The sequence below is a fragment of the Engraulis encrasicolus genome, chromosome 15, assembly GCF_034702125.1.
Source record: "Engraulis encrasicolus isolate BLACKSEA-1 chromosome 15, IST_EnEncr_1.0, whole genome shotgun sequence".
Lineage (NCBI taxonomy): Eukaryota > Metazoa > Chordata > Actinopteri > Clupeiformes > Engraulidae > Engraulis > Engraulis encrasicolus.
Genome location: NC_085871.1, coordinates 37,382,305 through 37,403,753, shown reverse-complemented (window position 1 = coordinate 37,403,753; position 21,449 = coordinate 37,382,305). Strand labels below are relative to the sequence as shown.

General features: G+C 44.3%; 1 protein-coding gene and 1 pseudogene across 1 annotated transcript; both read right to left on the bottom strand.

The window, feature by feature from the left end:
• Positions 1-711: 711 nt before the first annotated feature.
• Positions 712-15,046, bottom strand: LOC134464260 (protein adenylyltransferase SelO-1, mitochondrial-like; annotated as a pseudogene).
• A 4,512-nt stretch (positions 15,047-19,558) lies between these two features.
• On the bottom strand, positions 19,559-20,848 carry LOC134464259 (tetraspanin-7-like). Its single transcript, XM_063217732.1, has 2 exons — positions 19,968-20,848; positions 19,559-19,895 (listed from the first exon to the last, which is right to left on the bottom strand). The coding sequence occupies exons 1-2, from the start codon at positions 20,846-20,848 to the stop codon at positions 19,559-19,561; spliced, it is 1,218 nt and encodes a 405-aa protein (XP_063073802.1).
• Between the last annotated feature and the right edge of the window lie 601 nt (positions 20,849-21,449).

The following is a 21,449-nucleotide window of genomic DNA, read 5'->3' as shown; positions in this document are numbered from 1 at the left end:
AAGATGAACTGCAGGTGTTCTCAAATGTGCAGCACACAGTGGAATGTCCAGCCAGAACAATCCTTTTGTGGTTGTTCTCCATTTATTGCAAAAATGGTATTTAATAATAATATAAAAACTGGAAATCACTGTCTGCTGTTTGTGCTGTGCTAAAAAGGTGTTTGTGGCATTCTGGATGGTCCACATGGCTACAGTAAGAACCGTTCCCCAGTCCAAGCTGCTCCGTACAAGTACTGTACTGTCAGTGCAAGATGTGATTACCAAGGTGTTCCTGTCGTGAGCATATCCTCCAATTATAACAACCGACTGACTGAGAGAAAAAGGTGGGAAAGTAAGAGACAGGTGATGACATCCCCCTACTGTGACCTTTCCTGTGTCCTCAGTGAAATGACAGAATAGATCTTTTTTTATATATATATATAAAATCTGTAAAATCGGTCTCCAAATGAATAAATCTTTCCATACCGTGACTGTATTAGTGTTGGCTTGCATGAGCCACAGTATAGCCAAAAATTATTTTGACACTTTCTGGAAACTGGAGACTACTTCTTCCACTGAATTTCCACTTTTGTGAACCTCAGAGTACCTACACATGATTTGTGACTAGTGCACAGCGAAAAGGCCATGTTAGCTTGATTTAGGGGTGTTGGGACCTCAGAGCTCTACTTTCACACCCTTATCTCCAGTCATCCGGTGTTAAATTGAATGGGGCTACGAGGATCACGTCACACAGATCTCCCTGGCCCAAGTGGGTGGCTTGCTGTCGTAGGGCAGGCAGGGTGTGTCTGTGTCTGTGTCAGTGTCATGGCCATTGTTGTCATTGTCCTTAAACGCCACTTTGCTTCCAGCTGGTCCACAGCCTCCAAGGCCACACGGCGCCTTCTCGGGTCCTCTACCCATCCAGCTAGGGCGTTCTAGACCTGGCTGGGCAGCGTAGGGTTTCTCCAGGAGTTTCAGGACACGTTGGACCTATACAGTATAGATCAGCAAACACATTTTACACTTCTTGTTGGGACACAGAAGTGGGACACAGTTGGAAATAATAGTGAAATAAAAAATATTTGAGAGCCATATCACATCTTCGGCATGTGTTCTTTATGTGTTTATATATGTGTTCTTTATTCATAAGTAAAACTATAGTAGGCAATATAGTACACATAGGGCAAGGTAATAGTATTCATCAGGGGCTTCATTTCAGAACTACATACAGAACTCTGAAATCCTGTCAAGATAAGAAGGCATTTACACCTTTTGGTATTTCATAACAAGGTTTCCTAACTGAAGTTAAGATGTTTAGTAGGAAGTTCAGATTTTTTTTTCTTTTCTTAAATGAGGCCCCAGAAACCCAATTACTGGCCACTCCCTTTTTACATATACCTTTTTTCGTAAATAGCCAACAGTGTTCCACAGTATATCCCTTTGATGTACAGAATATCCCTTTAATGCTTCAACTTCACTGTGAATGTGTATAGTGCAAATTGTGCATGTGCACAGTGACAACAAAAGGCATTCTATTCCATTCTATTCTATTCTACCGGTATTTTATTCTATTCTATTCTATTCTATTCTATTCTATTCTATTCTATTCTTGCAGCCATTGCACCACTAACCTCTGAGAAGTCTCCCTTCTCTGCTGCCTCAATTGCATTCTGGGCGATGTAGTTGCGAAGAACAAAGCGGGGGTTGGTGTTGTCCATAATCTCAATCCTTCTCGTCTTCAGTCTCTCCACAGTAGCCTTGTCACACCCTTCTTCACACTCTCGCGCCAACCTCCTCCTACATAACCCAAGAGGAACAGTTGCGATCAGATAAACGCGCACTAGGTGCTGTTTACACACGTGTGTATACAGAATTTTTTAAACATAAAATCTTGATTTCGATCACAATGTTCCATTAAAAACAAACAAAACAAAACCATTTTAGGGCTACAAACCTTTCTGAAAAGATTTTAATTAATACTCTTTTTTTAACCCAGGAGCAGCTGCTGAATGTTGATACTGTGAATACTTTGTGTAAATCTGTGTAACCAATTGGGCCCAGGCCCTGTCCTGCATTGCTGTATCCAGCACAGCTGTCTGACATACTGTTTATTTGTTTGTGTTTGTGGAGTATGGCGTGCTCTTATCCAGATAGTTTGTTGGCTTCTTGGGTTTGGGTGCTCTTTAGTCCAAGGTATAGTACTTCCAGGATCAAAAAATGAGAAAGAATTCTCTGACTAAGGAGAAGGCACTCATGGCGCTACGCGTGGGCCTTATTTTTAATATGTCCATGTAGGACCTGTCATATTAATAAAGACATTTTAATTAGGAGTGCCTTAGTCAGAGAATTGATACAGTGTATTGCGTTGGCTTGCCTTCATCCCCTCATCTGTACCGCTGTATCCATGGTAGCTAGTCGCCCCTCATATTCACAGCCTAGTTTACTTGATTTCAGTCTCAAAAGAATATGGATACTGTGAATTTGTTGTGTGCGTACTAGCAATTGGCCACCTTACCTGTACCATTGTATATGTTGTTGTCGTCCCTCATATTGATAATATGTATGCTGTGAATACTTGTGTAAACCTTACAGTGTAAACAATTACACCCTCACTTGAAGCATTGTATATCCATCACAGTCTTCCCTTATCTTGATAGCCTGGTTTAATTCTATAATTGTGTCCCGGTCCCTACCTACAGGGGTGCTGACAGCTTGGGTGGAACCCAGGGCAAAATCATCTGAAAGTGCTCTCTCTCTCAGTACATGCAATTTAATGTGGACCCAATTCTGGGGCCCCTATACTCTCCCTGGGCCTGAGGCAACTGACCCCTTTGTTCCTCTCGTCCCGTCCCGTCGGTGGCGGACCTGCTCACCTGTATCTCTGTATCCAGCGTAGCCAGTCGCCGGTCTGCTTGGCGGTCAGCTCCTCCTGTGTGGTCTCCAGCAGCTGCTTCAGCCGGCCCAGCTTCACCAGCTGCTTGGACACCTCCGGCTTGGTGGCCATGATGCCGAACATGCCCGGGTCCGTCTCGCTCATCGACAGCAGCATCTCCAGCTCACTACACATGGGAGAGAATTACATTTAAGTTTTTTGCCAAATATGATTTCCGGTCTTTTTTTCTGGTTTAAAACCCCTTAGCGCAGCACTATGGCTCTCTGTAATGTCATAGCAATGTTGTTATGATGTAGTTAAGCATTTTCAGCAAGTGAATAGGGTCGCCGGCGACCCCTACTGCAGTAAGAGGCTACTGGGATAGTACAGTGAAGAGTGGGAGAGGAAGTAAGTGGGGGAGAGAGACAGGAGAGGGTTGGGAAATGACCTCTGGTCGGAATTGGTCCCTGGCTTAACAGTTCAGTGCCTTTATTTTTGAGCCATGGCTGAGGCCAGAATTACATTTAAGTGGAGGTGACATTTTGCAATGAGGTTATGTGGTCAGTTTTATGGAGCTTTGTTAAAATACAGTGTTCCCCATACATAAGACAGTATGTGGTGCAACACCACATAATAAATAAACAAGCACCAAAAATTAATTAACAGCTGCACATACAATATGTGTCAAAGAAGGTACACTTTCACTGGTCCAATATTATTTACTTATAAAACCACAATGCTATGGTGTTTGTTCTGTGGGAAACACTGTAATAATGTAGCCTAAACTAGACGAACTCTAGCACATTTATTTTTGTTGGGTGGGTTGGTATAGAGAGACACAATCGGGGAATAATCATTTAATGGTACAGTCTGGTATACCAGGGTAGTGTAATGCAGAACTATGCAATGAACTACACTAGAATGCAGAACTTGCCAATGAACTACACTAGAGTCAAGCTGCATCCATTGTCATGGCTTGAAGTGCTCAACTTTTCATCACTAAGATACTAAAATAGCAGACTTAGCACACAGACAGGAGCGCTGACAGCTATGACTGTGTCCGAGACAAACCCCTCTGAACACCCACCCCCATGGGCCCAGGATAACTGACCCTTTTGCCCCCACCCCATCCCCCATTGGCTTCCCTGCATACAGAAGACGATTTTAATAACAATAGTGTCCATGTAATGACCCTTGTAAGTAAATGAAAAAGTGGTCCATCTGTGTTTGATGGGGAATGTGTTAAGAGCGACAGCTTTTATAAGCAAGCAAGTACTAGTGAACTAGACACATAACCTACCAATTCTCCAGTAGTGTCTGCCTTGACATGCACTGCAAGCATTGTGTTGAAAGAATGACATTATTTAAAAAAAAAACAGCACTTCACAGGATGTTTTGAAACAATGCCATCTTTGTATTTAAAATTATCTATTGTTTTAAAACAATCTCATCTTTACATTTATATAAAATGATCTGTTGTTTGTTGATAGAAAAAAATGGATAAATATCAAAATGTTTTAAAAGGCTATCTAGCTTACTACATTACACTGGATTTCACCCATAGCCTAAATTGGGCATTGAAACAGTTGCAGAGCAACTTGCAATTGTGTCTTGTAATGTTGCCATTTACAGTTACATTGCAGAATGAGCTCCACAACTGCTTGCAATATCCACTGTACAGCAGAGCCAAGATTAAATGAAGAGTATGACAAATCCCCTTCTTATCAACCAATATGACCCCCTGCCCTCAACCGAGCGCCAACTGATTACAGTGCCATCTACTGGTACAATGTGCTCTGCAACTGGTTCAGTGCCCAGGATGGAGGATATGAGCAATAGAACAGTCATGGCATACTGGTTAGGGAGCTGTTCGGAAAGTTTCAAGTTCTAAACTCATATGCAAGGCACCTAACCTCACACTGCTGCAAAGACTGTAACCAATACCACGTAATACCTGTAAGAAGTTTAATTCAATATCTTGCAATAGTGCAATTCAAAGGTCGTTTCCTCATTTACAATCTGATGTTGAATGGGGAAAAGTCCCCCAAAAGTTTTTAGGCTAGGCTGACAACGGGGAAACTATTGTTTTCTCCACAGCAATGAGGCGAATGTACCCAAGGAGTTTCTTCCAGAATCAGTATTGCCTTATGGCTCTAAGCTGCCATCCTATGTATGCCTGCTGTTGCCCAGTCTTGCACTTTATATGTCTGTATGGGTATTGTATATGTACTCTAGGTGGAATGTATGCTTACTGTCTAAGTCTAATGGTCTATGTCTAATGGTCTATGTCCACACCTAAGGTCTATGTCTATGTCTGCAGGGGAAGTAAGGAACGTAATTTCAAATTCTTTGTATGACCAGTGCATGTAAAGAAATTGACAATAAAGCCGACTTGACTTGACTATGGCACCCATGGCCCTTTAGGAGACTAGGAGAATGAATGGAGTTCAAGGGGAAAGTCACGCCCATTTAGTATAGGAGACCAGAGTTGATCCCACTTTGTTGCACTGGTGACGCTCGCTGGACTTTGTCTTGGTTCACCATATTGAAAATCTTTGGTATAAAACCCCTTCTATAGCTCCAGCGCAATGACTCCCTTCCCTCGACTAAAGCCTGGTTACATGTTTTCAAAAGCAGACATTTTTCATCCTTTTGCATATTTTGATCCCATTTACACAGTATGTGGAGTAACAAAAAAATCACCATTGTGACGGGACGGGACTTTACAAAAAGATCCATTTACATGTAAACAGGGTCTACTGTCAGTCAGTAATGTTGTATAATGTTATGCAATGAGCCCCCTTCTATGCCTCCAGCACCATGGCTCCCTGCCCTCACCGGGGCTCCATGGTGGGGTAGTGGGCCACCTTGAGCTCCTCCAGAGGGGACGCCTGCTCCAGCAGGAGGGCCACCACCCGCTCCAGCTCCATCGTAGCCTGGTCCTCCACCTCCTTTGCGTCCTCCTCATCTTCCTCCTCCTCCTCCTCCTCCTCCTCATCTTCCTCCTCCTCCTGGCACCCATCCACAGGCCACGGCACCTGGCTCAGCAGCCGAAACGTGTTGGTGAAATCAGCACCTTTGTGGAGAGGAAGCAACTTGAGGTTAATTATCTTGCTCAAGGACACATCAATGTGGTCACTGGTCATTTAATGCTGTCTACAAGATTAATCAATGATATCTAAGTGATTAAATTTGTTATTATAGTTGAAAAACAAACCTCACCGTTTACAGTGGATGGCTATCACATTATAAAGTACTAGCACTCTAACCTGTGTAGTACATCATATCCAGCAGGTCCGCCACCAGCTCCTGGTCCTCTGGCTTCTGGCGTTCCAACAAGCCCAGCTTCCGCCTCATGTTGCCCAGGTAGAAGCGCTCGTAGGTGGGCATGTAGTCGTCAAGTATGGCTCCAGCCTGCGCCCCTGCCAGCTCTTTGCCCAGGGCCTCGGCCAGCCGCACCAGGTTCCAGCGGCACACGTACGGCTGGGCCTCGTAGGTGTAGCGCCGCTTCCTATCTGAGCCGTTGCACGCAAACTCAGGGTCGAACCTGACACACACACACACACACAGATACTGCATCAGTAACCCTTACAAAACAATAGGATAATTGTTAATATTAATTGTTAATATTGATTAAGATGAAACTACAGACTTAAGTCTAAATAAAACTATTCTAAAAATATACTGCAGACATATAATACAGTCATATACATTGCAATGCGTGTGTGTGTGTGTGTGTGTGTGTGTGTGTGTGTGTGTGTGTGTGTGTGTGTGTGTGTGTGTGTGTGTGTGTGTGTGTGTGTGTGTGTGTGTGTGTGTCTGTGTGTGCATGTGTGGCAATGATAACTGCATTAGTCTGAGTGTCTACATGTAAATGCGTTAATGTGTCATATAAGTGAAAGTGCAAGACACCTGTCCATGAATCCAAAGGGCCCGTAGTCTATGGTGAGGCCCAGGATGCTCATGTTGTCTGTGTTGAGTACGCCGTGGCAGAAACCAACACTCTGCCACAACGCCACCAGCTTGGCTGTCCGCACGGCAACCTACAATAACACGATGACACACAATTCAGTAACCAATAACAACACAATGACACACAATGCAGTAACCTACAATAACATGATGATACACAATGCAGTAGCCTACAATAACACGATGACACACAATGCAGTAGCCTACAATAACACACACGATGACAAACAATGCAATAATCTACAATAACTCGATGACACACAATGCAGTAGCCTACAATACTACGATGACACACAATGCAGTAAACAATAACAACACAGTCACACACAATGCAGTAATCTACAATAACACAATGACACACAATGCAGTAGCCTACAATAACACGATGACACACAATGCAGTAACCAATAACAACACAGTGACACACAATGCAGTAACCTACAATAACACGATGACACACAATGCAGTAACCTACAATAACATGACACACAATGCAGTAACCTACAATAACATGATGATGACAGACAATGCGGTCTCATCCTAAACAAACAATGGGTTACCCAAAACTGAGTTGGAATAAATTTTGTTTTGGGATTTCTTATAAAACGTATTATAAAACTGGACAAGATAGCCTTTCCAGTCATCATAGTTGCCTCATACATGCCTTTGATATCAGCTAAATCACCCAACACAATCCCGCTCTAAAATGCAATCCCACTCTACAGTAGGTAAATACAATCACTGAAATGTTATGAAGCTATGATAATGTGATTAAAGCTTATGGTGCTAAAAGGTTTATGTGAGTCAGTGGAGTAGGTAATGTAGTCTTTTTGGAGCAGATGGGATCGCCAGCAATCCAACTTGCTGTTTCCTGAAAAAGCTCAACTACATCATAACAACATTGCTATGACATTTTGGAGAGTCTTAAATCACAGATTAAGGGTGAATCCCATTACACCCCTTAGCCCTACGCGAACCCCTTTGCCTCCGTTTTGCGCGTCCACGTGTAGGGGTAGTGGCATCCCGATTCACGTTCAGACAGATGGGTAGGGGTAGGGAAACGGGCTTTCCACCCCTCCGCGCGGAGATTTTTCAACCCCAGACTCCGCCACGGAGGGCTACGACAGGTTTCCCTGAATGCATTGCGAATTCATTTAAAAATGGGCGGCAAGCCGCGGCACCCACAACAGCACACAAGTTTCAGTATTTTCGCCGCAATTGACGGTTTTAAAGTGGTAATAATTATTCCATTGCACTAAGTTTAACATTGTCCTAATCTTGTATGGCCTTTTTCTCCGTGAAACGCACATGAAAACAATCGCTATTAACCGTCAACCTAATGTATGGAATTAGTGACAGCTGTGAGTGTCATTCCGTGATTGTTGAAGGGGCATCCCAATCCATAGGGGTTGCGTTTCAAGCCCTACACCTTGCGGCTTTGTTTGATAGCACGAGGGGCAAGAGGAAGGCAAAGGGGTAGGGGTGGAGATTAGTAATGGGAAAGGCCCTAAGACTTTGGTAGGCTGTTGACTTTTGGACCATTTTGTATCAACAGGCTTATGACAGATTAAGACTTTGGTACTGGCTTTTGGACCATTTTGTAACAAGACTTTTGTAACAATGACTTATAATAGAGGCTGTGCTTGAACTAAACATTAATGCAAAACATCTACATACGGTATATACATTCTTTCTTGCTTGTAATAATTTCTGACACAATCCCACGTTACCTCTTGGCATACTGTAAATAAATTCATATCTTTACTAATAAGGAAAAAGCAGATGCAGCATGGCTGTCTTCTGTGCTTGCTTATTTATTTCTACAACAGTGCATTAAGACTAACGTTTGACGCATTGAACTTGAGCATCAACTTCAGAAGCACGGTTTTCCTTTGTTCTCTAAATTCATATCTGTCTCTCTTAATCATTTTTCAGCTTCTTCTCCTCACCTCTTGGAAGAAGGCTGCATTTCTCTCCTTGCGGTCCGAGTGTCTCTTCTGTATGTCTGGGTAGAAGGTCTGGATGATGTAGTCTAGCAGCTGGCCACGCAGTTCATACTGACCCGCACTGGGGCCCTTACGCCCTGTGAAGTCATCGGGAGGCAGGAAGATCTCAAACGACCCAAACCTGGGTAAACAAACACAAAATGTATAACCGTATATATTATATTCTCTCATTCTCTCATATATGGTATACTTTCGAACATTCAGAAATTCAAATGATCCAAACATGGGTAAACAAACAAACTATTTATAGCTGATTTACATTGAACTTTCAAATGTTCAGAGATTCAAATGACCCAAACCTGGATAAAGAAAAAAACAACAATTTATAGCGCATATTAACGTCCAAACATTCAGAAATTCAAATGAACCAAACCTCATCATTTCCAGCTTTGAGCCTTTGTAAATATCGGTTTCACAATGATGTGGCCAAGTTGATTAAATGTTGTCTTGAGGAACTGAGTGACATAAATTGCAGCAAGCTAAGATGGAGCCAGCCCTCTGATTTATGGGACAAATTCCCCGTGGGTTTATAGCATTCCCCAATTGCCAGATCTGAACACCTTGTTCAAACTTTGGTCTGACAGCTTCCGTAAATCCTGAACCTCTCACTCGATGCTGTTAACAGCTTTATGTGTTTGTTGCCCAGTGACATTTTGGACATTGGGAAAATCACGGTACTGCAGCACAGCAGCAACTAAGACCAGCTTCACTCAGTTGTGAAGGGTTTCTGTCTACACTGTAAATGGAGATAATATCACATGAAATTACATTACATTGCATTCAATTTTACTGCCATTACACATGTATAAATGCAGGTGGATGAAATCTAATCAGAACGTGCAAAAACAAGTGCTATACAGTCACGTACATGTATACAGTCTAAATGCAGTATGTTACCAGCATGTATATTTCGTTACATTTCAATACATTTAGATGATTTTCTCCAAAGCAGTTTGCAGCCGATTGAAACAATAAAGCACCTGCAAAGTAGTAGACATATATTACAGATATTCATCTATCTACCTTAGTTATACATAACTTACCTTACCAATGTGGAGGATGAACACTACTGGGAGCATTACAACAGTTTAATTCCTTTTTTGGATTGTTTTTCTTTTCCCTTTTTTTGAGAAATATTGGCAATACCTGCTGCATGTAAGGTCTTGGTATCTGGAAGTTGTTGGGATAAGTGGAGTTTTGGTATAGTGCAAGGCAGTCCTTTAACCCATTTTAGCCTAAGACCTTTTTGAGAAAAGGTGTGCTCTCCCTATTAAAACCTAAATATCTCACCCTCCGAAGCACACAAAAGCATGAAATAAGTTGCCTTTTTTAAGCTAGAACCTTAATTTTGCACTAGAACAGTGGTTCTCAACTGGAATAGTCTTGTGACCCACAATTTGCCGTGGTCAATACGTTGTGACCCAAACTGCGTGTCGCACTGTCAGATTCTTCCAATAATAATAAAAAATATGATCATGCATTTCATAATATGCATTATTATTTGCATTGTATGCTGATATACAATGTGTCTTATGAAGCAGTGGAGAGGAAAAGGCCTATTAACCATGTTTCACTCTGTCTTCAACATCATAGTCATTTTTAGTGCTTTGCATCACAGCTCCGCGACCCATCCAGGAACCCTCCGCGACCCACTTTTGGGTCCCGACCCACCAGTTGAGAATCACTGCACTAGAATGTGTTCATTCAGCTTTAACATACCCACAATTTTAATAAAACAGCTCAAATCTCAAGAACCTTAATGCAGCGTATATGTCGCCCCAGGACACAATGGGTTAACCTGATGACCATAGAGTATGCAAGAGAAGCTCTACTCCTGTCAGCACCTTATCCTTACTGTCTAGCCAATATCTTGCTACAAATTAGTTTGTTTCCTGACACACAGACACACTGTGACTTAAAATGCTTGAGAGCACCTGTTAATTTATTTTCTGAGTCTGTTCAACGTGCAACATTTTATTTACAGCTTGAAAAATGAAATAGTTTACACTGCTAATAAAACAACTTCAAGCAGTGTCGCCCATCGTAAATTGTGTAGGCCTACTTACCATGTGTTTTTTTATATGGGCATTATGGTTATGTGATTAGGTTTCTAATGCAAACACTAAATAAAATATATTGATCAGAGACCTGCTGTTGCAAATTCCATACACTAAGAGTAACGTAAGTGCACAGTGAAAATAAGCTTTTGGCCTTTATTGTGTTATCCCCACTCTCTGTTTTCTTATATGTGAACTGTAGCTAGTAGTATGGTGCTGTATCATGTGCTATTTTTTTAATCTGAAGAACTGAGAATGTCAAATAAATTCGACCAATCAATCAATCAGACGTGGACTAATGTTTACGGAGGTGGTGATCAGAGGGTTTCAGGTTCAAATCCCACCTTACCTTTCCCTAAAACCTCCTACTTCCATGGCTGAGGTACCCTTGAGCAAGGTACCTCACCTCACATCTTTCCTGTAACCAATACCCTGTAGATAGATGTAGTAAGTCGCTTTGGATGAAAGAGTCAGCTAAGTGTGAGGTACTATAATGTAATATTGTTTAATGAATCAACATCTTGGCCCTGCTGTGGCCTAACGGTGGGGCACTGGGTTGCTGCGCCGACGACCCGGGTTCGATTCCGGCCCGGGTCATCTGCCGATCCTCCCCCGTCCCTCTCTCCCACTCGCTTCCTGTCGCCATCTCCAACTGTCCCATCAAATAAAGGCAAAAAAAGCCCTAAAAAGATATTTTTAAAAATCAATCAACATCTTCACCTGAGGAAAGTGGGGGCGATGCGCAGGACTACTGAGCACCTCTCGGGCCGAGAGTTGCCGCTGTAGAAGACGTCCCGGGTCACGTAGGTGTCCGAGGTCACCAGGGAGCCGGCTCTGGTGGTGGGGACGCCCAGGGCGAACATGGCCTCGCTGCACAGGAACTCACGGATGCTGGAGCGCAGCACCTTACGCCCATCCGACTGTCTGCAACACACAACGGAAATCAGCGGTACTCTAAAAAAATGTGGTGAAAGGTTCCTCAAGGTAGAACGTTAATAAACCTCCCTTCCGAAGCCTCATCCTGTATTGGCGGTGCTGAGCTATCAGTCTGACCAAACTGGAGCGTTGACGGCAGGGCTTGACACTGGCACCTGCTAACCGGCCAAATGCTGGTAAAACTTGGCTTTGGCTAGTAATACTTTCAGTGTTACTAGCCATTTTGGCTGGCAGCTTGTTCCTTGGTATGACATACACATCTTGCCCTATATTCTGTTGTTTACCCCTTGTATATTAATTGTTTATATTTAAGTTCAATTTCTATTTGCTTGATACTCCCTTGTAGAAATCATCTTGCTTTGGCACCACATCTTCTGAATAGACGTACATCATCATGATAAAGAAAAAAAGCAATATAAAATCTGTAGCTAGTGGACTATCTGAATGGCTAGTGACTCGGGAAAACCACTAGCCACAGTGGCCGGTGGGTGAAAAAGTCAATGTCAAGCCCTGGTTGACGGGTAGGTTGCGGGATCGAGCCTCGAGAGGCAAACTGCACAGAAAGACCTTGGTTACCCTTAAGCCTGGTTCAGACTCCTTCAGTTGCAGTACATGCACTGTCAGTGGGGGGTGGCGGCCGATCACATACTCGAACAGCCACCACGCCCCACGTCTTTAGAGCTGAAACGGCCCCTTGCAGCGCTCAACGTATATTTCTCCCAGGCCGAATTGTCCGTAATCTGCCACTACCAGCTACCACTACCACTACAACCTTGGATGAAGGAGCTGGTAAGGGAGGGATTTAAACCTGTAGCCCTCTGATCTAAAGGCCAGCGCCATATCCGTTCAAGCAGACGCAAGTTGCTATTGTGCATGTGCAGTAGTATACAAACACACATATGTAATATATACAACCCATTGTCATCCATTCTCACCCATGTCCGACCCATGTCTGACTCCAGTGTTCATACTGACGCTGTGCAGCATTAGTTGTGGGTTAAGCACTGGTAGCCCAGGCCCTCCTTCATCCAAGGTTGAAGTGCCCTTGAGCAAGGCACACCCCGCATTGCTCCACGGCCTGAAAACGATACCCTGAACCTAAATAAGGGTAAGTTGCTTTGGATACAAGTGTCAGCTAAGTGCAATGTAATGTAATGTAACATTTTGTCGATCCTGAAGGAAAGTACCCTCTTTGTGCAGGTGAACCCGACAGCACCAGCTCTTTACTGAATAGACTCAGTGTGTCCAAACAACAACTATGACATTGCCAAGAGTCTTAAGCAACAGATTAAGAATTTGTCATACAATTTCGGTGACAAAAAGTTTATAAATGAGTCTCTACACAGATCATGTTAGGCTAGCTATTGGCTTTGTGAATGGAAACTTCAGTGATGGGTTTGAAAACGGTTCAAACCTCAATAGGCCATATAATAGGTTTTTGTTTGTTTGTTTTACAGTTAATAGTGCTATGACATCACCTGGGCGAGAGAAATGCTTTGGGATACTTATAGTTCCCCATTACTACCTGCTTTGTCATGCCCATCTAACTGCCTGCAACACAGTGGAAAGAGGTCAGATGTGGCTGTGTTGTAGGCTTAAGCTTAATGCATGAAAACTGAAGTGATACAATACTGTGAAGTCTCGATACAATACAGCTTCATAGACCAATGGGACTTAGTGTCATGATGCCACCTGATGCAGAACAGGCACTATAGGCACCACAACACCATTAACTGGGGCACTTCGGGTTCACTTTTAAATCCAACCTAGGAAACTCCAACTCCCATTGTCATTGTGACAGCACTCCACAGCACACAAGTGTTCACTGCACACTGCACACAACGAAATTGCATTGTATGCCTCACCCGTGCAAGGGGGCAGCCCCCAATGGCGGCCCAAGGGTGCAGTGCGGCGGGACGGTACCATGCAGGGTACCTCAGTTATGGAGGAGGATGGGGGAGAGCACTGGTTAATTACTCCCCCCACCAACCTGGCGGGTCGGGAATCGAACCCCGGCAACCTTTGGGCTACAAGTCTGACCCTCTAACCGCTTAGGTCCTCCCCATGACTGCCCTACGGTAACATTATGTGTGAATTATTAAATGTTTTATCAAATTATGTATTCTTTTATTATTTCTAGTAGTAGACTTGAAGGGAATTCTAGTTTAACTAATAACAGGAAAGTGAAGGTTTTGTTGTGTCATCAGAGTATGGGAAATAGACTTGCATTGTGCAAGCAGAAAGAACAATGAGGGTTCCTAATCTTTTAAGCAGCTATAGAATGGAGGCAGGGTGCCACATGTTGGTGATTAGGGGGCATTAAGGTCCAGATAGGTTCTGGAAAGAACTGCAATGCATGAATATTCATTATTGATTTCATATGACTTACAATAAAATAAAAATGTGAAAATTAATTTGCTCTATGATTAGCCCAATATTACCACAAAAAATTGGCCTATAATAATTTTTCAGATTAGGAAAAGCCTATTTTACTGTAGGCCTATATTTCAAGATTTTTATTTTCTTTTTTTTTAACAGCTATCCCACCTCGAGTATGGCGTCTTCCCAGCCCCTTTCACTTGGATTTCCCATCGTCCACATGGATTATCATGACTGATTTGTTGACGTGAGTCCACTTCGCCCAAGTAACACACCGCCCCATCACCCAACTGCCCGGCGAACTGGCCAAACTGATGCCCGCAGTAGCAATGAGCGGCTGGTTCTGAACCTGGCATCCGTTTCGAACCACTGAGGTACTGCGGTCCGTGTGGGTCGCTCAAAACGTCGTCAACGCTCAATCCAAGCAGAGACAGACCTGGTTCTGACACTGCCACAAATCGAGGGTTGGTGAGTGGCTGCGGTGAAACTCGGGAGAAACAGGCACCTTTAACGGTCCTCGACCCAGGTTCATTGGAAGAATCCAGAGGTAGTGCGCGCATGACGACATTATTGAAAGGTAGACGCTCGAGGGGCGTACGACTGAACACGGCGCCCATGAGCTCCATTCCGAGAGTGGTAAACACCACTCAAATGCCGACCTCCCTGTCGACTATTTTGTTTAGTTAGGGAATAACTGCAGCTGCGTGTGACTGAAGCTGTTCCCTGAATGGTGGGGAAATAATCCTCCCTATTTCCTGGCAAAATGCTCTGTGCGCGAGCTTTGGTTTGTGGAGCGCACGATATGAGGGGGCCTACCAGCTTCTTCAAAAGTAATAATCAACGTTTACCAGGTAAATATAATAGGCCTACATAATTGTGTTTTACACCACTACCAGGGTGAATAGCACTACCAAAAGCTATCAGTGGCCACTATATTTTTTACCCTAACAGTGCAGTGGTACTACAACATCCATAAGCACCTTAGGTGCATCGCTATTACAAGCCCCTAGTGAAACAAAGACCGAGAACATGGAACGTACCCAGATATCATTCTCAATCTTCTTTCTATTGATTTTAGTTGACAATAGGCTAAGCCACATAGTATTCTACATTGTATTGGTGGTTTGCTTTCAGTGTGGTATCAGCTATTTTATGGCCTTTTGGCCAATAAACACACACAGGGCTCTAAATTAACCTTTTTCATCACCAGCCAAAATGGCTAGATGTTTGGCTAGTAAGTTGGTCTTTTCTACCAACCAACATGAAATCTCACCAGAATTTGACCAGTTGGGTGTTTAGAGCCCTGAACACACACACACACACACACACACACACACGCACACACATGCACGCACGCACACACGCGCGCACACACACACACACACACACACACACACACACACACACACACACACACACACACACAGGCATACAGTGCTATTACTGTACTTATAAAAAAAACACCGAGATGAATACAGTGCTATATTACCGGTACTTATTTTCAAAAGAAAAAAAAAACTAGGTGATACCTTGCAGAAAGGCCGTTAGACTTTCTGGTCTTGAATGGTATTGATAGTCCCAATTTCAGAGTCTGGTCCTGGCACCAGGACTGAAGAGCCTCTGACAATTTCAGCCCAAATAAAGTTGCTGCCTGAGCCAGTGTCACTCGAAATCAAGACAAACCCCACTGGCATCTCCACAGTCCATGGCTTGATAGGGTTCTTTCAATTATTTATTTTACAGGGGCCCTGTCTGTAGGCCCTACATAAAATCGTCAAATAAAATTGTTCAGCCGCTGCCTCCATCTGAGCCTCAGATACATCATGGTAAGTTGTGCCTACTCCAAGCCAACTGGGATACACCTTGATGAAATAAGCTTTTCTGTATTTAATATGAATTGTCTCTTATGGAAAAAGATAAAAAAATAAATACATAATTAAATAAATAAAACAAACAACTGTGCTGCACCTCCTTACAAAAAATGCTGTTTTACTGAAAAATTCTGCAGTATTACTGCCATCAGTGTTGCCAATGTAATGGTTTGGGCACACAAACACTGCACAGAAGCACTTTATAACAACAGAAGTTTTGTTTCATTAGGGATCTATTGGCGAATTAGGATGTCAACTGTTATGTAACAAATGTGTAGTTGGCATTGGATACAGCAGATGTGCGTCATGGGAAGCAATTACAACATCATATGTCACCTTCTCTTTCCCTCCTGGCCAGGGGCGGTTCTATCATTGGGCAAGGTCGGGCAATTGCCCGGGGCCCCGTCGAGTCAGGGGCCCCGTCGTCAATCAACATTTATGCATCGATGCATGATGACATATCATCATGTGGTCGCAATTTAAACTTTCGGGGCCCTTGGTCGCAGCTCGATGGGGCCAACTAGATAATCTTGCTTTTGGGCCCATGTTTCCGTTGTTACGCCACTGCCTGCATTTATACACCATCGATTATTACTTAATAATTTAAAGGGGGCCTCAAAATTGTTCTTTGCCCAGGGCCTCAGATTTCCTAAAACCGCCCCTGCTCCTGGCAACCAAACATCATGGGGTTGTTTATTTTGCCCATTTATTTTTTCTCACATCAATGTCAGCTTAAAGGCATGGCCAGTGAGTTTTCAGACACTTACCAAGGGTTCATGACCCAGTTTGCTGCAATTATGCCAAATGAGGGCCATTATTATTATTATTATTATTATTATTATTATTATTATTATTATTATTATTATTATTATTATTATTATTATTATTATTATTATTATTATTATTATTGTTATTATTATCTGATCTGCTCGTAAAACCACAAAATTCAGCTGCATCAACTGTCTGAGCCTCCACTACATCTTCAATTAGTTTTTGGTAAAATTGTGTCTTCTCCAAGCCAACAGAGGCACAACTGTAGTACGTACCCTAAGTATAGGTACTACCTTATGTAACCTATGTGTAATTGTAGGGATGTGACCTTTTAGGATGTTAAACAACATGAGGATTTATTGTGGCTGTCCTCTTATTTATTAATTAGAGAATAAGGAGGTTAAATCTCATGTAACCAATGATATGGATCAGCGGTTTCACCGGCTCTTTCCCTCCTGGCTGGCAGAAGTTATGTGTTTGTTTGTCTTGTCCATTTATTTCTGACAAATCAATGTCAGGTAAAGGCATGGTCCATTCGTCTCTACACACACACACACACACACACACACACACACACACACACACACACACACACACACAAACACACACACACACACACACACACACACACACATACACACACACACACACACACACACACACACACACACACACACACACACACACACACACACACACACACACACACACACACACACACACACCTGGCTTGCCATTGAGAGTTCATGATGCGGGCCCTCATACTAAGATTCTGTAAATTTCCGACTGAATCTTTGAATATGTGATATGTGATAATATGTAAAGATACATATGCACCAAAAATGTCAAATGTATCATGCCATGCAAAAACAGCTTTTCATGCTGATTAGTGTGGTACCTCCGATTTCACACAACATTTAGTAGCCTACACAGGCACTTTTTCATGATAAGTCAGGTTAATAAGTCAGTAAGAGAGGCCCCGGGTTCCCAGCAATTACGTGATATAAAACCGGGGCCAACTGGATGCAGAGTTATTCATGCAGAGATTTTGACAGCAGTATTTTTCAAAGAAGGTGTATAGTAGAAATATATGACAAGCAGTCATAAACTTGTTCAGGGGTCGCAAAGATTTGGATGCAGAGAGGTTGTCACTAGATAGCACGATTATGCAGCTTACTTAACCCCTTAGCGCAGAGCCTATGTTATAACCTTATAGTCACCAACATTCTAATGGCTATGTCTTCATCTATTACTTAAGGCTCTCGGCACTGTCATAGCAATGTTGTTATGATGTAGTTGAGTATTTTCAGCAAATAGTGAATAGGCTCGCCAGCACCCCCATCTGCAGTAAGAGGCTACTTTAATGGACTACAATCCTGTATTAATTAATAATAATAAACCACACATCACTAATCATTTTATGGAATGAGCAGCCATATACTGTATGAAACATTCCACTCCTGATGAGGAGCTTGTTTTATTTTTGATATGTTTCCAAGAGCAAGAATATCAACTACAACAAGGAAAAATAGAGCTCTAAGCTCACTTACTGTACTATACATGTAATGACAAATCTCTTTTGTCTGTCCATTTTAAATAAGTACATGGAAAGTAAGTATACTAATACACTGGGGTAGTACAGCAGCTCATATAACGCTACACATTATGTGGCTTTTGCTGTGGTTATGTTACATCAAGTAAATGATGAAACATAACATAAATGTCCGTGGCATTATATTCATGGTGACATTTATTTTCATTTAGCTATTTCAAACGCACATTTACTGTACATTACCTAAATGCAACTAACAGAGTGTTGTTGAACAAGCTGAACTATTTCTAAGAGGTTTATGTCTTCTTCAGGCAGACATATGTATTCATTTTTATTCATCCCTTTGTCATAGTTTCTAGAACTTTGGTTGTATGTACAGTCAATCCAGAATCTTCCATACAGAAAGGACACAATACACTGACAGGTCATGAAAAAAACATTGAAATATCAAAATGAAAACTTAACATTACGTTATTGTTGTTCCCTTGTTGATCTCGTGTTGTTGTATTTTGTTGTGCTCTATGATTCAAGTGCCTTTTGATGAATTGATATTGTTCATTCACTATTCAGTTGTAAATACCCACACACATACAGTCAGTACATTAAGCACTGACAACTTGTCCATGCATTAACAATTTTGTAATGAGGTTTTTTTTTTAAATAGTTTTTTTTATATGTAGTCCAGATGCTGGAAGCAATAATACTGTAAAATCTCTTTTGATTACAGATGCTGCCCTGCTTTTTTGGCACACCATCAGTCCAAATGAAAGCGGCACGACTTATGGAAATGTAACAATAATTTCACAACATCAACGACAGTAATGAAGACAACAGACATGTAATGGCACCTCAATTTGGTTTTAGGCTGTAGTTCTGGAATCTGGTGGATGAGCAGTACATATCCCAGCTCTGTTGCTCAGAGATGCAGTCCCGAGGCTTTGAACACACAGCCAGCCCTGTCCAACTCAGTGATAGCACCTCAATACCCACAGACGCAGGGTGCGATTTGTTGAACAATCACAATGGGGGATAGTTACTCTTCAGATTTTAAGCAATATCAATGGAATTACGTTAAATTGTGTAGAGGAAGTGGAGATATCAAAACCAGAATGGAGGGGACAATCCCCCACCCCCCACAAATCGCACCCTGCCCAGGTGACACGTTAATGAATCCCTGGTCGTGGGAAGCGTGGCCGTGGCGAGAGGCGGTTGGCGAGCATGCATGCCAGGGTGATGCCGACCACTTGGGTGAAAGCCAGTCCCAGCACGGTGGCCGCAATGTGGAAGACATTGTCATTGACGAAGCTGAAGACTTTCCGGAAACATCCGTGCGGGTGGATCCCGGCAGCCTCCACCTCCACCCCTTGGCTTCCACCCCCTTCTGGTAGCGCCAGCGGGCGGTTCTTGCAGCCTTTGCGTCGGATGCAGCAGCTGTCGGGTAGTGAAGCCCACGACGCAGAGGAAGTAGAAGAGGTGGCGGAGACGTTGTTGTTGCTGCTGCTACCGCTACCATTGTACGACCTCTCTGCACCACTGCTGACCCCGCTGCCGACCCCTCCTCCGAAGTCCTGCTTGGCCCAGTCGGAGGCGAGCCAGTCACGCCAGCTCTCGGCACCGCAGCACTCCAGCACCCTCTGTAGGGCATCCAGCGCATCTGCGCGGCCCTCGTCCTCGCCGTACGCCGCCACGGCCCGCTGCAGCCCGCTGCGGAACCCGCCCGCGATGTCCTCGCGGTAGAACAAGCCCGAGAGCCCCGTGGCGAGGCCCGTGATCAACGCCGCCAGTTGGAACACCCCGTAAGCCCGAAGCAGAGTTGGTAAGTTGGCGGCGACGCCCAGGCACCCCAGGAACCCCCAGGCGGTGACGGCGGCGCCCGTGGCCAGGAGCACGTTGGGCGCGTTGGGGTAGCGGTTGGACGACAGCAGCATGTAGTCGGAGAGGGAGGCCTGCGCCCACACGCCCAGCGTGAAGAGGGTCAGCCCGGCTGCCCAGAAGACGCAGCTGAAGGCCAGCAGCACCAGCCGCAGCAGGGGCATGACGCCGACCGCCCGGCAGCAGGGCGTTGGGGCATTGCCCACGGTGGCCACGGGGGGCGCCAGCGAGGCCTCGGAGCACAGCGACAGGGAGAGACGCTGCTGGTGCTGCAGCTGGTGATGAAGCTGTTGCTGCTGCTGCGTTTGGTACTGCTGCTGATGCTGCTGGGATGGATGCTGCTGCTGCTGCTGCTGCTGGTGATGCTGTAGCTCCTGCTGGTCCTTGTATGGGGTAAACAGGTACCCGGGCAGAGCCGAGGGCCGGCGGGGCGCCGTGGGGGTAGTGAGGAGGCTGCGGCTGGGGCGCCGGGGAGACGACAGCCGTCGCACCGCCTGGTGTGGATGCTCGCGCTCCCAGTCTTTGGATCGACGAGGGCTTGGCCGCGCCGGCAGCGAGTCGTAGGAAAGTGCGCAGTTCATGGTGCCCCGGCGGCGGCTTTATCTAGCCTCCCCAACACTCGCTCCCTCCCGCGCTCCCGAATCTCTCTCTCCCTCTTGCTCTCTTTCTGTCTATCTCTCTCTCTCACACACACTTGCTCCTCCCTGTTCCCCTCGATGCTCTTTGTTCCCTTCTCTTGTGCAGATGCCCCCCCTTACCCCCACTTCGAGCCACCCAAACAAACACACACTAAACTATCAACACCAAGACCTCCCCCCCACCCACACCCTCTTCCAGTCCAGCACCCCAGCCTCTCTTCTCTCTCCACCCAAGACTGTGCTTTATGGCAAGTAGTTAACCCTCCCACCGTTCCTGCGCGCCGTCATCTCACCGTAAATCTGCCAAGTGCGGGAGAAGAGGAGAGGAGAGGAGAGCGCTGGCGTTATCTGCGGCCACAGCAGCCCATTTCACCCCCCCTTCGCGCCGCTGTGTTTATTTCTTCGTCCTGGGCATTCCTTCCACCTGCTTGCTCCACCACAACCTCCACATCTCAGTAGCCACCTCCCCCTCAAAAAAAGCTTTATATTAGTCAGTCCGTCCTTCGTCAGTCTTTCCTTCCCTCAGTCATTCTTTTCTCCGGTC

Excerpts from the sequence above, each read along its gene's own strand:
- LOC134464259 (XM_063217732.1), bottom strand. The coding sequence starts at position 20,848 with ATGAACTGCGCACTTTCCTACGACTCGCTGCCGGCGCGGCCAAGCCCT. Across the intron at positions 19,896-19,967 it reads CTCGCCTCCGACTGGGCCAA|CAGCAGCAACAACAACGTCT; the intron begins GCAGGACTTCGG and ends TGGTAGCGGTAG.